The sequence below is a fragment of the Gopherus evgoodei genome, chromosome 9 (genome assembly GCF_007399415.2).
Source record: "Gopherus evgoodei ecotype Sinaloan lineage chromosome 9, rGopEvg1_v1.p, whole genome shotgun sequence".
NCBI lineage: Eukaryota > Metazoa > Chordata > Testudines > Testudinidae > Gopherus > Gopherus evgoodei.
Genome location: NC_044330.1, coordinates 19913545 through 19930021, shown reverse-complemented (window position 1 = coordinate 19930021; position 16477 = coordinate 19913545). Strand labels below are relative to the sequence as shown.

The 16477-nt window shown below is 41.4% G+C and overlaps 1 protein-coding gene across 1 annotated transcript in view; it reads right to left on the bottom strand.

The window, feature by feature from the left end:
- The window catches only part of LOC115657624 (maltase-glucoamylase, intestinal-like), a 181572-nt gene that overhangs the window by 6898 nt on the left and 158197 nt on the right, over positions 1–16477 (bottom strand). The window contains exons 63-73 of the mRNA XM_030575679.1: positions 15376–15410; positions 15165–15281; positions 14491–14639; positions 13939–14023; positions 13772–13828; positions 12703–12827; positions 11850–11938; positions 10918–10967; positions 4377–4547; positions 2925–3074; positions 1223–1429 (exon numbers count right to left, since the gene is read on the bottom strand). Coding sequence (XP_030431539.1) covers positions 1223–1429; positions 2925–3074; positions 4377–4547; positions 10918–10967; positions 11850–11938; positions 12703–12827; positions 13772–13828; positions 13939–14023; positions 14491–14639; positions 15165–15281; positions 15376–15410 — 1235 coding nt within the window. The remainder of the gene's footprint in view (positions 1–1222; positions 1430–2924; positions 3075–4376; positions 4548–10917; positions 10968–11849; positions 11939–12702; positions 12828–13771; positions 13829–13938; positions 14024–14490; positions 14640–15164; positions 15282–15375; positions 15411–16477) is intronic.

Here is a 16477-nt window from a genome sequence, read left to right as displayed (position 1 = left end):
AGCGAAGCGCCGCAGCTGGGAGGCGGCAGAGTGGAGTGGCCTCGGGTCATGTTGCTATGCTTCCCGCCACCGGTGAGTTCAGATGTCATCCTTTCCCCAACCTCCCCGCACTCACCAGTGGCAAAAAGCGGAGCAACCCAGCCCCAGCCAGCTCCACTCTGCCAACTCCCAGCCGTGGTGCTCCGCTTCCCACAGCAGGTGAGTGCAGGACCTTTCCCCAGCTGCCCCCCAATCACATGGTTGGGGACGAAGCAAGGAAAGCCGAGCAGGCTGGGGCTGCGTCAAGCCGCTTCCTGTTGCAGGTGAGTGCAGGACCTTTCCCCAGCCGCCCCCCAATGACACAGCTGGGGCCAGGGCAAGGAAAGCGGAGCAGGCTGGGGCCGTGTCACTCTGCTTCCCACCACAGGTGAAGGGGGGGGGCATACTTTCCCTGATCTCTCCACACTCATCAATGGCAAGAAGCGGAGCGATGTGCCTGGGAGCTGGAAGAGTGGAGCGGACTCAGTCAACGCTGCTCCGCTTCCCACTGCTACCGCTGAGTGCCTGTCAGCGGGCGGGGAGGGGTGCATAGGGGTCGGAGCAGTCTGGGGACAGAGCGGTTGTGTAGAGGGTGGGATCCTGGGGGTGATTAGGGATGGGGGGTCTCTGGAGGGGGCAGTCATGGAACAAGGAACGGGGGCTAAGCAAGTTTGATATAACGCGGTCTCACCTATAACACGGTGAGATTTGTCGTCTCCCAAGGACCGCGTTCTATCGGGGTAGAGGTGTACAATATTTCTATTCCAACTGATTTATATTAGAATTATACAGTAAAATGAGAAAGTAAGCAATTCTTCAATACTAGTGTGCTGTGACACTTTTGTGTTTCTTGTCTGATTTTGAAAGCAAGTAAATTTTAAGTGAGGTGGAACTTGGGAGTGTGCAAGACAAATCAGACTCCTGAAAGGGGAACATTAGTCTGGAAAGGTTGAGAGCCACTTCTCTAGAAGGAGTCAGATGTGTAGTTGCTCCCAGAAAGATGCATCTGAGGGGAAACCCCTGAGCAACAGGGCTTCAACTGTGGTGGCCTTTTCATAAGCCATTCAAAAGATGGGTCAATTCTTACTCTCCCCTACTCTCTTCTGAAGCCATGTATGGCCTAGTAACATTCTAGCTCACTAAAAATGAAAAATTATCACTAATCTCATCATCGGTTGTCCTAACAGATTCAGACTGAAATTACCTTGAACTGCAACATGTTGTCGTCGTGATATTTTACTTCCAAGCGAAGTGTGTTGATAGGGGGAGAACGATCCCCATAGCGGTCAGGGATACTAGGATCTCTGGAGAGGTCAGCAGTAAGACCTGAAGCGGTGTTTTGAATGTTACTGACAGAATAACCATAACTACTTGGGTAGTAACATGATGGTACAAGGGAGTTAGAGGCAACCTGAAAAATATATTGCAGATTAGAAAACAGTATGTGAGACCATTCATTTTAAAAGACAATTCCAGAAAAGACCCATTTTTAAAAGGTAACTCATTACATGAGCAACTGGTTGGAAAGGTTACTGCAACAATGCTGAACAGCGTGAGAACGAATCTTAACAAAGAACACAATGATTTATGCAATTAAGATCAGAGAAAACTTTCCGTCATTACAGTGGTGTCCCTTGGAGGAGGACATCCCATTAAAATTACACAGACATACAGCATTTGACTTGACAATTCCAATGCAGAGAATTTAAGTAGGTTTAGAAATATGACAAAAAGAACTCCCTGGGATTTATTATGATTTGTCATCACTTATTTACATTTAAAAAACAACAGTGCTTGATAACTTTATCTTTCCTTTTCTTAAGTGTATTTTAATAGAAGCATCTCTCACTTGTTCATAAAATTCTATTATATTAGCAGTGGCAAGGAACACTGCATTTAATGCCGGTGCTTAGCAGTCACTATTCTAAATTCCCCTGCCAAATTCCTTGGGTTTTTCTGGTATTTTCATTTTCAGAGTGAGATTTTGTTCATGCTTTGTGTATGCCCAGGGTTTTTTCCTCCACCTGAAAGCCCACCTTTTATTGAATACATGGACAGGGGAAATAATACACTTTTTCTCACCATTATAAGGAAAAATTACAATGACAACAAAAACCCTTGCAACTTCCTCTGAACAGGTGTACAATCAAGCAGGGTTTGAGAGGTGAAAACAAGCATGCACCAAGTAGTCCTAAATGTTGAGCAGTGCCTTTTATTGTTCAGGAGCAAATGGCTGAGAATTCACCTATTTACCTACTAATTTTATTGACTGAGCATACCGAGAAGATCTTACCACTGAGAACTCAATCTTACTTCCATTAGAATCAAGTGAAATCTTTGCCTGATTCACAGATTACCATTGTCCTCCTTATCTTAACCAAGCTTAGAATCAAATAAACAGCTAAAGAGAAGGATGGGAAAGAGAGAAAAATAGAATAAGGCATGAAGTGACACTTGAGACGGTACTAAGTGTAGAAACCTTAGGTTCACATCTTAGGAGTTGCTCAAGACCCAGCGCTGGGGATGCTGATGTTAGCCAATTTCCTCTTTTGGTCTGTTCTTTTCAGATCAGGAAAAAGAGCCCAGTGGCAAAATGTCAAATGCCTGAGTTCTAGAAGTGGTGGTGATGGGTATAGTGGTGAGGATGATTAATTCTGCCTGCCTTGCATAAGCAAGCTGCTAAGTGATCCCCTGAGAAGCAATGTCCAAAATGTGTGGCAACCTTGATCCACATAGTCATACTTATTTTCATCTCTCAAACATTTTGCTGTGTTGCTAAAACAATTCTGCAAGCTCATTAAATACCTAAAAGCTCTAGTCTGCAACTCTTTTTAATTAGACAAATTAAGTTAGTGTCATTCAAGTAAAGTCCTTATTCTTGCTTCACACAAATCATTTCTGCTTACCTCCCAGATACAGCCACGAGCAGTACAATTTTCCTCTGATGCACCTGAGTCAGGATGACAGTTAAATTTTTCATTGTCTTCAACCACTGAAGACCAGTCCACTGAGTAGGGTTTCCCTAGTTCAAGCTGAAGCCCGGTAATATGCAGCAGCTTTGAAAGGAAACAAAAAAACAACAACAAATCTCCCTGAGGCTATTGCATTTTTCAGCTCTTACACTACTTATTACATAGTTTCTTCTTTTTGTCTTCTTCCCCTAATTCAGATTTGAAACAATTTATCTGTGACTTATTTTAACATTGAATTCCAATCTATGGGCTTCCCAGGGACCCTGTAAAGATCAGAATCCTGCTCTTTCTTTTTATAAGCTTGGAGTCCATTTTGATTTCACCTGTGCACAGGAATTCCTACTTTCCCATCCAAGGAATGAGAGCACAGCTAAATACAATAGATTTTTTTGGTATGTTTCAGGCGCAAGGCAGAAAGGCGTGAGACTTAATAAAGGATACAGTTTTGTAGAAAGCCTGAGGAAGAGGCTTGGGGTGGGAATAACCTTGCATTTTTCCATCAGAAGAGTGGCAACCCTAAAAGCAGCTACAGGAGGTATGTTTATATTTGAAAGGCAGTCCAGAGGATCGTGTCTGGAAGGCCACCATGATCATCAGCGTTTGTTTCAATTGCATTTAAGAGTGCTTGACACAATTATGATTTATAGTTAATACTGACTTCTTCCCCATAATTATACACATGATAGAGTCACAGGGGAGGTTTCTTAGTCCTAGAAATCTTTTTATTATTTTAATAAGAAGAAATATGTTGGATATTTCACAAAAACATGCAAGGTCATATCATGGCCCATTGGGAGTTTTGCCAATGGCTTCAGTGGAGACAAGATTTAACCCATAGAGATAGGGTCTTTGCCTTGAACTGCATATAGCCTACATTTGACATAACACAACAAAAAAGGTTAATAATTATACAGGAGCAGGGGCAGGGAGGAGGAAAGTAATGGGTGGCAAGAACAGAATGATCTAGTTTCTCAGTAAGTACTTGTTGAAGATACTATATTCCCTCTCGGTTCTCTTAGGGCTTAAATAAGCTTTTAGGAGGGTTGAAAAAAAATATCAAGCACTCAGAGTTAGGAGTTATCAAAGATTAAGGGTTTTACTGCAGCAATAACTTAGCCACATTGCACATATGCTCTGTCATATTGTCTTGCTTTTTTATTTTGTCAAATTGAAACCATGTTTGATTACATTGTGTGTTGTTTACATCATACAACAATTCCAGGTTGTTAGATTTCACAAGGCAATTATTTCTTGCGGCACATTCTTGTATTTATTAAAAAATATAGGACTTAATATTGCAACTGAGATCTGATTCAATGCCAAGTTTAAGGAAGAAAAGTTACATTATTCAGCAGATGGCTTAATACCCTTGAATTAGCTGCTTACCTTTTCTGTAGCACTGTAGCTGACACTATGGAGAGATGGAACGGTCACACCATTTTGTTTTACTGTAACAGCTAAAGGGACTCTGTCAACTCCCAAGACTTTAATTTCATCAAATTTTAAATTGTTTGGGTCAGTGTATCCATTGTGCACAATCGTAATTTCTAAAACACTCTGAAAAGACAAGAAAATATATTAGATTCATACTGTCCAAACTTGCCATCAAATTGATGTTTAGATATCACAGTGTCTTATAGTATGATCATTTATCCCTGATTATCACACTAAAAATCATGCAATTCCTTCTTTCCAGATCCACTTACGTGTTTCTTACATTGGATGGCTATGCAACAGGTATCTGTATATAAGACACACATGCATCAAAATGTAGCTTCTCCAGGTAGGACTGCATGTTAAGAGGGACAGCAGAAGGAGGGTTTTCCTCTTCCCTTCGGTACATGCACAGACGTCAGCCACAACTGCAGTCCTCCCTTAAGTGTAGACTGCTCCTTGCTAGGGATTCCAGTTGAAAAACTAACCCCAAAGAAGCATGGAAGCAGCATGACCTTGGTCTCTCCTTTCCTCCTCACCCACCAGATGGAGAAAGGGACAGTTGGTACACCCTTGTGAGAGGCGGAGCAGTAAACACATTCTCTACTGCAAAATGATGCCTGCTGCTCCAGCTGAGTCAGATTGCACACACGCCACTAAGGAGACTACAGTAGAGCTAAAGATTTCATTTCTAGTTGGGGTAGAGGTATCCACCCTGCCTCTGACCGAGCAAGTGTGTTAAAGGTAGCAGCATAGTTGCTGCTGCTGCTGCTGCTGCTGCTGCATGAGCAGCAGGACAGGTTAGCTATCCCTAGTACAGTCCTGTTTGAAACCCAGGTACGTACTCGGGGGAGCTAGCCTCTCCAACACCCCGGGCAGCTGCAGCTAATACAGCTATTTAGAGTGTATTAACACAATCAGAGCTAGCACAGAGGTGTCTATTCAAGCTGGAAATTACTCCTTCAACTCCAATATACACATGCCTTTAGTACAGTCTGTAATAACAGGTAAAATCCAGACCCAAAGGTGAGGGAGAGCATGAAAGGTCAGTAACCTCATGTTCTTGATTAATTTAAGTGCAACTGTAGATCTGTTTGCTTCTCTTTTGGTTTCTTCCAAGAAGGAAGAATGACCCAGTTAGGATACTGGAATGGGATCTAAGAGATCTAGGTTCATTTCCTGCTCTGCCACAGCCACTTGTATGTAAATAGCTCATTCACTTTTCATGCAGCCATTAATCAGGCAAAATTCTTGTTGAAATCAGTGGGCCAAATCCTGGGCTCCTCTGTGCAATTACAGCCCTGCACAAGGTGACAAAGAACTCCCTCGTCTCAGAGGGAATGTGTACAGATCACTACCCCTGTACCAGGACTGTTCAGCTCTGCAAACCAGTGTGGAGAGGGTCTGAAACATGTAACTGCACATCCCCTCCCCACTACATATGGGTTGAATTGTGCCTCACATGATGCTAGAAAGGAGCCATCTCTGTACTCTGGAAATGCAGGGTTAGCAATTTTGTCTGGTCCTTCAGGTTATGTGAGGGAAGATTCCACAATCGTTTCCCCACCCCCACCCCCGCATTACGAACTACCACAACAGGCAACAGCAAACAATAAAAACTGGCATATGAATGTAAGGACAAGCGTATTACCAGAAACCACCTAGAACTTCTTTTTAAAATGTGACTATATTTCAAATTGCTTGCGTTCCTTTATAATACATGTTGCTTTTCTCTTTACCACAGGGAATTTGTAGATATGTGTGTGTTTAATGGCATGTTGTCTTTAAAAATATGCAGGAGATGATGAGCTATAATGTACTCATTTAAATAGATTGGTAAAATGACAGCAGAAGTGCAGATGACAAAATGATACTATTAGCCTCATGTTACTTTGATTTCTGCATATGTAAATGTTTAAGTTTTACAAATAAACTTTATGAAATATAGTTTCACTATCAGAGTATTCAAAATGTCTTCACAATACTTCTTAAATATATATTTATTACAATTTATTCATATAAAATATAGCACATTTAATGCAATTACAGACAGACAATCTCAATACAACAGCTTATCTCACTCCGATGTATACACCCTCCCCCCACCCCCGGAAACTACAAGTGTTCAGAAACTGGATTTTGTTATAGCTCACTGTAGAGTTAGACCAGCTGTGAAATTAGGAACCACGATGTGGGTATGGATTGTGAACCAGTCTCTCTCTTTGAAAGTCTTAGGGTAATCACATCTGCAGTCTGAGCCCATCACTAGATATAAGGTAGAACAGTGATTCTCAAACTAGGGCTGCCGCATGTTCAGGGAAAGCCCCTGGCGGGCCGAGCTGATTTGTTTACCTGCCGTGTGCGCAGATTTGGCCGATCGCAGCTCCCACTGGCCGCGGTTCGCCACTCCAGGCCAATGAAGGCTGCAGGAAGCTACGCGGGCTGAGGGATGTGCTGGCCACCCTTCCAGCAGTGGCAGCAGTGATCAGCTAAACCTGCAAATGCGGCAGCTCCTGGAGGGCGGCAGCAGGGAACCCCCACGCTCCCGGCTTCTGTGGCTGCACAGAGTGGCAGGCAGCTCCAGGCTGCTGGAGAGGAAACCAAGCTCCTGGCTGCCATGGGTGGTGGGGAACCACAAGCTCCCAGTCTCCACAGGGGATGCCTGGAGCTGCAAGCAGCAGGGGTACCTCGCAGTCCCCAGCTGCTACAGGCAGCTCCTAGTCCCTGCAGCTGCCCCACTTGAAGTACGGGGCGAATCTGCAGATCCCCATTTTGTCAGGGATATTTTAGTAAAAGTTACAAACAGGTCACAGCTTCCGTGAATTTTTCTGTTTTGCCCATGACCTGTCTGTAACTTTTACTAAAAATATCTGTGACAAAATCTTAGCCTTAATTATTAGGCGTAATGGCAAGGGCAGACTGAGGCTGGATTAAGTAGCTGGGTAGTTCCACTGACTTCAATGGGACAACTCATGTAGTTAAAGTTACATACATGCTTCTGGCAAATTCCTGGATTAAGACCTGTAAAGGATTCTTGGATCCTTTGGATCGGGGCCTGGTGATTGGAAGGGATCACAGAGAGCTGTGACTCAATGAGAAATGAAGCAAGTACTGGGGAAAAGGCTATCAGGGGCCAGGGGAAGAGTCTGTATGAAGGAAGGCAATTCTCCTTGTCCTTTACTTTACTTTGATAGCTTTATTCTTAAGGTCTTGAATTTCAAGACCAGGAGATACTGTGCAAGTTCCTCCTTGGGCACTCCGAGTCTCATAAGGCAACTGAAGCAGAAGTCTAAGGGAGGGATAGGGAGCATTTATCCTATCACACCTTGGCATCATCATGTTTGAAAAAAAGGAATATAAAATATTTGTTTCCTAACAGAACAGTTCCTCCCAAGACTGAGCTGCTCTTTCTGAAGGTTCTAATCCAAACTTCCCAGAACAGATCACAAGATAATTGATGTATTCAAGTCACCACAGTCTGGCAAAATTCACCACAGGGTACTTAAGAAACTAACTGAAGCAATCTTGGAACCCTTAGCAAATATCTCTGAGAACTCATGGAGGATGAGTGAGGTGCCAGATGACAGGAGAAGGAAAAATGTAGTATTTATCTTTTAAAAAGGGAACAAGAAGGACAAGGAGAATTATATCTCTGAAAACTCATGGCGACGGCGGAGGTCCTGAATGACTGGAAAAAGGCTAATATAGTGCCCCTTTCTTAAAAAAGGGAAGGAGGAGGATCTGGGGAACTACAGGACAATCAGCCTCACCTCAGTTCCTGGAAAAATCATGGAGCAGGTCCTCAAGGAATCAATTCTGAAGCACTTAGAGGAGAGGAAAGTGATCAGGAACAGTCAGCATGGATTCACCAAGGGCAAGTTATGCCTGACTAACCTAATTGCCTTCTATGAGGAGATAACTGGCTCTGTGGATGAGGGGGAAGCAGTGGATGTGTTATTCCTTGACGTTAGCAAAGCTTTTGATAAGGTCTCCCACAGTATTCTTGCCAGCAAGTTAAAGAAGTATGGGCTGGATGAATGGACTATAAGGTGGATAGAAAGCTGGCTAGATCGTTGGGCTCCACAGGTAGTTATCAACGGCTCAATGTCTAGCTGGCAGCCGGTTTCGAGCAGAGGACCCAAAGGGTCGGTCTTGGAGTCGGTTTTGTTCAATATCTTCATTAATGATCTGGAAGATGGCGTGGACTGCACTCTCAGCAAGTCTGCAGATGACACTAAACTTGGAGGAGTGGTAGATACGCTGGAGGGTAGGGCCAGGATACAGATGGATCTAGACAAATTAGAGGACTGGGCCAAAAGAAACCTAATGAGGTTCAACAGGACAAGTGCAGAGTCCTGCACTTAAGACGGAAGAATGCCATTCACTGTTACAGACTAGAGACTGAATGGCTAGGAAGCAGTTCTGCCGAAAACGACCTAGGGTTACAATGGACGAGAAGTTGGATATGAGTCAACAGTGTGCCCTTGGTGCCAAGAAGGCTAATGGCATTTTGGGCTGTATAAGTAGGGGCATTGCCAGCAGATTGAGTTACATGATCATTCCCCTCTATTCGACATTGGTGAGGCTTCATCTGGAGTACTGTGTCCAGTTTTGGGCCCCCCATTACAAGAAGGATGTGGAAAAATTGGAATGAGTCCAGCGGAGGGCAACAAAAATGATTAGGGGGCTGGAACACATGTCTTATGAGGAGAGGCTGAGGGAACTGGAATTGCTTAGTCTGCAGAAGAGAAGAATGAAGGAGGATTTGATAGCTGCTTTCAACTACCTGAAAGGGGGTTCCAAAGAGGATGGATCTAGACTGTTCTGAGTGGTACCCAATGAAAGAACTAGGAGTAATGGTCTCAAGTTGCAGTGGGGGAGATTTAGGTTGGATATTAGGAAATACTTTTTCACTCAGAGAGTGGTGAAGCACTGAAATGGGTTACCTAGGGAGATGGTGGAATCTCCTTCCTTAGAGGTTTTTAAGGTCAGGCTTGACAAAGCCCTGGCTGGGATGATTTAGTTGGGAATTGGTCCTGCTTTGAGCAGGGGTTGGACTAGATGACCTCCTGAGGTCCCTTCCAACCCTGATATTCTATGATTCTATAGACCAGTCAGCCTAACTTCAATACCTGTCAAGAACAAATCATGCCAAACCAACCCATTTTCATTTCTTGATGGAATTGCTGGTCTCGTGGATGCAGAGAAGCAGTAGAAGTAATACACCTTGATTATAATAAGGTTTTTGACACAGTCCCCCATGACAGTCTCTCAAGCAAGCTACGGAAATGCGGTCTAGCTGAAACACTAATGTGAGTGCAAAACTTGTTGAAAGTAGTCATATTCAAAGTGTAGTCATCAGTGGTTTGCTGTTGAACTGGGAGGATGCATCTAGTGAGGTCCTACATGGGACCAGCACTATTCAACATTTTCATAAATGACTTAGATAATGTAGTGGAGAGTATGCTTATAAAATCTGTAGTTGACACCAAGCTTGGAGGGGTTGAAAGTATTCTTGATGACAATATTAGGATTTAAGGTGAGCTTGACAAATTGAATAGTGGGTCTGAATTCAACAGGATGAAATTTAATGAAGACAAGTGCAAAGTACTCTATTTAGGAAGGGGAAAAATCAGTCTCACAAATATAAAATGGGGAATAACTAGCTAGGCAGTAGTACTGGTGAAAATGATCTGCGGGTAACAATGGATCACAAGCTGAATATGAACCAACAGTGTGACGTAGTTGCAAAAAGCCTAAATCATTCTGTAGCATATGAACAGAAGGTGACTATGCTGCTCTACTTAGCACGGGGAAGGCCTCAGCTGTGTACAGTTTCTGGGGTGCCACATTTTAAGATGTGGACAAACTGGAGGGAGTCCAGAGGAGAGCAACAAAAATGATAAAAAAGTTTTAGAAAAGCTGAACTATGAGGAAAGGTTAAAAAAACCCTGGGCTTATTTAATCTTGAGAAAAGATGATGGAGGGGAAGCCTGATAACAGTCTTCAAATATGTTAAAGGTTGTTATAAAGAGGACAGTGATAAGTGTTCTCCATGCCCACTGAAAGTAGGACAAGAAGTCATGAGCTTAATCTGCAGCAAGAGAGAGATTGGGTAGATAATAGGAAAATGATTCTAATACAAGTACTGGAATAGGCTTCCACAGGAGGCTGTGGAATCCGCATTTGTGGAGGTTTTTAAGAACAGGTTAGACAAACATCTGTCAGGGATGGCTTAGGTAAATTTGGTCCTGCCTCAGCATGGGAGGCCGGATGGGATGACCTCCCATTCTTTCCAGCCTTACATTTCTACAATATCATTAACATTCAGGAATGTTGCAATGAATGGCATGGATTACAATGGGAAACAGTTGAATGTGGAAAAAAGAATGATTGTAGATATAATTTTAAATAAAACTATTGAATCTTGAAAAAATTTTATTGGGAGGTAAAAAAAGAACTCAAAAATGACAAATTATATATAAATACACACCTGGTTTGTGGCAAATGTTGCTAAGATATAATTACCATTTTCATATGTGTCTATAAAAGAAGAAAAAAATCAGTAGAATGAAATCTATTCTTCTACCAAAAGAGAGAAAACAACATTAACGCACCTAAACTTTTACAAAATCAATACCTTTCCCAAATTTATGTTTGCTATTTTCATTTTAAACATTACAATCAAATGATCACATAACACCTGTCACTGTTCACATCTTTCTGTAAATAACATATTTCATTAGTGTTATGCAGTTAGTGTACAAATTTGTTCCAAGGTTGAACTACAATATTTCAGCTGACAGACCTAGAATTCTGCACAAATTTTCAAAAGAAACTTGTTTGTAGATTTTTAAATAAAGAAATAATTACAACTAACTTCCCTTAGGGATATTTGGCAATTAATTAGTTCAAATTAAATTAAAGGATCCTCCTGGTCCTCTACGTAAAAGTCATGTACAAATATCTGAGAGATGGGTGGATAGCTCCTTGCACTCACCTGCCTTAGGCATCTGTGCGGGGCTGGGTACAAACTAGTCCTAGGTTTATAAACCAAATCTAAGCAACATAATCCTGGCCCTGCACCCCCATCTGTGAACAGTTGGTATCTGGGTAATGCAAAGAGTAGAAAGGAGCACACTGTGTTCCGAGACCATTTGGGGGCAGCAAATAGCCTGGAGGCTGTTCCAACTGGTGCACATTAGGAACAGCCAAGAATCACCCTCTGGAAGGAGGGAGCAGAAAGTCACCTCTACTCCCACCTTCAGACTCCTCTGAGGAGATGGCCCCTAATCTTTCAAACATCTTAATTTAAAAATTTTAACTGTTTAAATCAGTTTGGTCCTGATCCTGTTTTACCTGTATGCTGTCACTTGCAGGAGTGGAGTCCGTCTTTGATATTATACCAAAAGTGATCACACTTACCAATGCTTACTCCATCATCCCAGTAAAGCTGACCTTGAGCGACCTCGTTATCATCCAAAGCAACAGTAAGTCCCATAAAGTTTTGTCGGCTACAAAAATAAAAAAGGAAGCCAGAAATCACATTCTTTTTCTTCCTTTCACTGGAGTCACAGCTGTACAGATTGTGACAATTGGAAGTTGACTTCTGGATTCCCTGACACACACTCACAGATATATGCTCGATTCTCAGTGTCAATATAGTTTTCCATTACATCATCAGACTGAGCAGACATTGTGTACTTTACAAGAAATAGCAATATGATTCTTATTTAGGACTAATTCTTGTCAACTCCTGTTTATCTGAGTAATCTTATACACGTGAGTAAAGTCAGCGGGTTATTCATGAATATCAAGACTATTCACTCAAGAGATGCAAGACCATTGCCATAATTTCCAAGCTCAAAATTATGGGGAAAGATAATAAAGAAAAAACAAAGTGGGAGCTCATGCAGCCTTTGTTCTGCATGCACAACTCCCACACACATCAGTGGGGTTTACATGGTTGGAAGCAGGGGAGTGCTAGGTGTGTACTTTAAAAAGCATAAGCTACTGTAAAATAAGGAAACATACAAATATGTTTTGCTTACTTTATTATTGCTAAGAAGGGACCCACACAGGATACAAATCTCATCCATTTCACTGAGGTCTCAAAAGCTGAGTAAATAAACCTCACTCACTTCCCAAGCTACAAATTAACAGATCAGTTCAAAATTCCATGTAGACAATTGTTAAGATTGGGTAGAAGATTAGCATTGTTTTTCAAAAATTACTGTCAAATTGTTTTAAAGGAAACACTCCAATTTATTTCTTTTACCTTTGATTGGTATTAAGACCAGGTTCTTGCCAGGGGATGATGTAACCGCCCCGGATATGAAGATTGATATGCTCAAGAGGTGCTGGCAATGACTGGAATTGTCCCCTTATTTCAAGAGATTTTCCCTAGAAGAGAAGACTTTTTTTTTTGAGTCGGAAGGCATAAAAAATTGTGTTGAATGCAATTTTGCTTACAAATGTACAAGTAGTGATGCACATACACTTAATTTTACACAATTAACTCACAGAAACATTAACTGAAATCCATAAATATGGCCATTTCCAAATCCATCTGTGATGCAATATTAATAAACTGTGCTATAGCTTTAAGTAAATATTTGGTTCATGTGCTACATCATAAGGAGCGCTATACTTTGGCTACAAGTTGGTTTTGCTTTCTTTGGTTTTTTTGTTTGTTTTTATAACTTTTCTGGTGCTTCAACTGCAAAATATTCACACTTCAGGGATGACAATTCAGCCACAGGACAGAGAGGAGATACGCTTTGTGTCCGATATGCCAGGTGCATGAGCTAGCTGTTATCATGCAATGTGCATACATGAACACATCTCATTGTCTCAATGCTAGTTAATTAGGCAAAGTAATGAAGAAATTCAAAATAAAATGATTTGTTAACCAGGGAAAACCAGACAGTTACTTCAAAACACCTCTGCTTCTCTGTATACTGGCATTTCCATATATTCAGCAGTTCCATTTTAAAATGGTGACAGCAGAACTGGTTGCATGCCAAAACAAAACTTTATTTGATGAATCACAGTTTTCTATTAAAAATGGCAACTATTGACAAATAATATTTGATCAGTCCTATCTAATCACAATTATTTGACCCTTTCCTAAGTTTTGGGTGCTCAGTTAGAGTTTAGGATCTTTTAAAAATAACTGGACTATAATATTAAGGCCTGACCATGCAAGCTGCTGAGTGCTTTCTGAGAGGCATTGATGTCAATGGGAATTAAAGGTGCACAGTATCTCGAAGGAGGTGCTCAGCACCTTCTAGGATCCAATTCTTTTAAAAGGTCTATTGTACAGAGAACACTCTTACGTTGCTTACCGTGTAATAATCATACCAGCGTGCACTGGGTATATAAGCATTCACTTCTGTAGCTCCCTGAAAAGTGAAAGCACACTTATAATAAGAATTAAAACTTAAATCAATGTTTATATACACATCCTTTTAAATGTTCATTCCATAAAGAACGTAAATCTGGAAATGCCTACTTCATCCAATACAGGGCTAATCAGCAGCGCTGGACCCCACAAAAACTGTTTGTATACATCCCACGTATTTTTGTCTTCCACAAACCTAAAAGAATGAAAACATTGTCAATCATGGCTTAATCTTTTCAGTCTTATTTTTAATTCTGGTACATGCTCAGGTTAATGCCGCCAATCAATTCCACTTGCCAGGAGGCGCCCATACAGAAGTGAAACAACACCATATTTCTATGTGGTTAAAGTTACTGACGTGCCATTGAAAGAGCACCATTAGCTTGGCAAGCTCCCTTTTTTCAGCTCCTGCCACCTAGATTGCACTTCCCGACAGGAAGGGACAGATTGCCTGCTTTTGTGTCCCCGATTAGTCAGAGGTGGGGAAGGGCCAGTCAGAAGAGAGAAGGACAAAGGACTATGGAAAGGGGTATACACATAGTCTCATATAGGTCAAAGGGAAAAAGCATAGGTGAGGTTTATGACTGGGCAAAGACTGAACTCCTGCTTCATAACAATTCAGTTATTGTGTATCAGTTTTGCTCTCAAACACTTAATACTTACTCGAAAAGCAGAGGACGTGTTACAGTGCTACCAAGAACATGGGATTCATGCATTAAAGTGTAGAGATAAGGTAACAGCGTGTATCTTGTATTGAGTATATCTCTGGAAATATTTTCAAACTTTTCATCAAAGGAAACAGGATCTTGTCTCTAAAAATAAAGATAAAACAGGGTTACTATTTGTCTTGTAAAATCTCACTTGTATCCACCTTTCTGCCATTGGGAAATGCATGTGGGCATCCAATAGAAGAATTTGACTTTATTGACTCAAATTCAAACAAAAAGTTTTAGGCAATTAGAAACCGGCACATTTAGAGAACTCCAATAAAATGAAAGTATAGCATACATTTTTGTGGGTCCAAATCAAGTCCAAATAAAGCTGGTTGTAGCTGAAGTAGCTGCTATGCTGGCTTCCTGGGAAGTGAAGTCCCCTCCCTTCCAGACAGCCAAACGGCAGGCATGATACTGTGGTAATGCACACTGTAATTTGGGTTCTGATCCAAGCCCCAATGACGTCAATGGGATTGTTTCCATTGATTTCCATGGATGCTCAATCAGGACCTAGTTTAGGGTTCTCGTTATTACAGAGCACTACCTTGGGAAAGAACTGCAGCTAATGCTATTGGAATTGACTAATCTCAGTGTCATATAAGTTACAGAGAACCATCAACTCACCTGAGTTCCTATCACATTATGATTTCTAGAATAGGTGTAAAATGATCCAAGCTGCATCCACCGGGCACACATTTCATATGTTGTATCATTGAAGAAGCCACAGATATCTGCTCCAATCTAAAAGCATTTAACAGGTAATTCAATCTGAATACTGTAGATTACTAGAATGGTATAAAAACCTTTACAACAGGAATTTAAGCTAATAACTTACATAGGAAATTCCAAAGAGGCCAAACTCCATTATACCTGCCAAAAAAATCAAAAAAATAAAGACAAACTTTTCACTTGCATCTTTCTCTGTCAGGCCAAATGAGGAGGGATTCTTAGCAGGGGAAGTGGGATTCACTACAAACAAGGATACTGCCTTGGTCCCACTTTCCCATGATATAAAACTGTAAAATGGCACAGTTCCAGTTTCTTGCTGTGATATCATCCAAACTCACTCTATTACTGAGAGTTGCTTTTCTTGGTAGTTTACAAAACAACCCAAGTTAAACCTCAGCCTAAGCCCTTATAGCTTGAATGGTTCTGGGGTTTTCCCTATAGGTCTTATCCCTCTCTGCTTCTAGATCCATATACCTGAGAAAACTCCATAGATTGGAGTTTACATTCCTACACTGAAGCTAATCAGATACTGAATACAACCTTACAGTCATTCAGCAAAAATACCGTTGCCTCTTTATGCATGGTTCAATCACCCAGTGTCTGGATGACTCAATTAAAAGAGTTCTGCATCCCCATTCAAGCTCCAAGGATTTGTCCCTCTCTTACTGAAACCCTCTCATCTCTCAGTACAAAACCACCTAGCAATTTTCCCATGTCAGTCAGCATCTGGAGACTAGCCAGTGTCCCACTGGTTACGTAGTGGTTTTCCAAATGATGATTTTGTACTATACGGCATAGAACCGGGTGCTGTATGTCACAGGAAATGTGATTTCCTGTAGATCTGTGGCAAGCTCATGCAGTTGATCTTAATTAATCACCTCTCTGAATGCCCTTTGATCTTTTGGTCATGTTAATTTGGAGATTCTTGATAGTTCAACTCCTTACGTTGTACTTTCATTAGTGTGTTTTTCCAATATGTGTAGCATTAACTGAACAGCCACTCTTAGCTGTCTTAGTCTATCTGACAAAGAGATGTTTAATTCTGTTTAAAACAATAGCTCAGGTTGGATACAACTTCACATGTTTAAAGGTTGCATCAGTGCAGAGAGATGTTCTACATTGGGCAATCCTAAGAAGTTCATTCAGGCTTCAGGGCTACTCCCTATATTGAAAATAGAGATAACATCAGAAATAGCTCTAAAAACAAA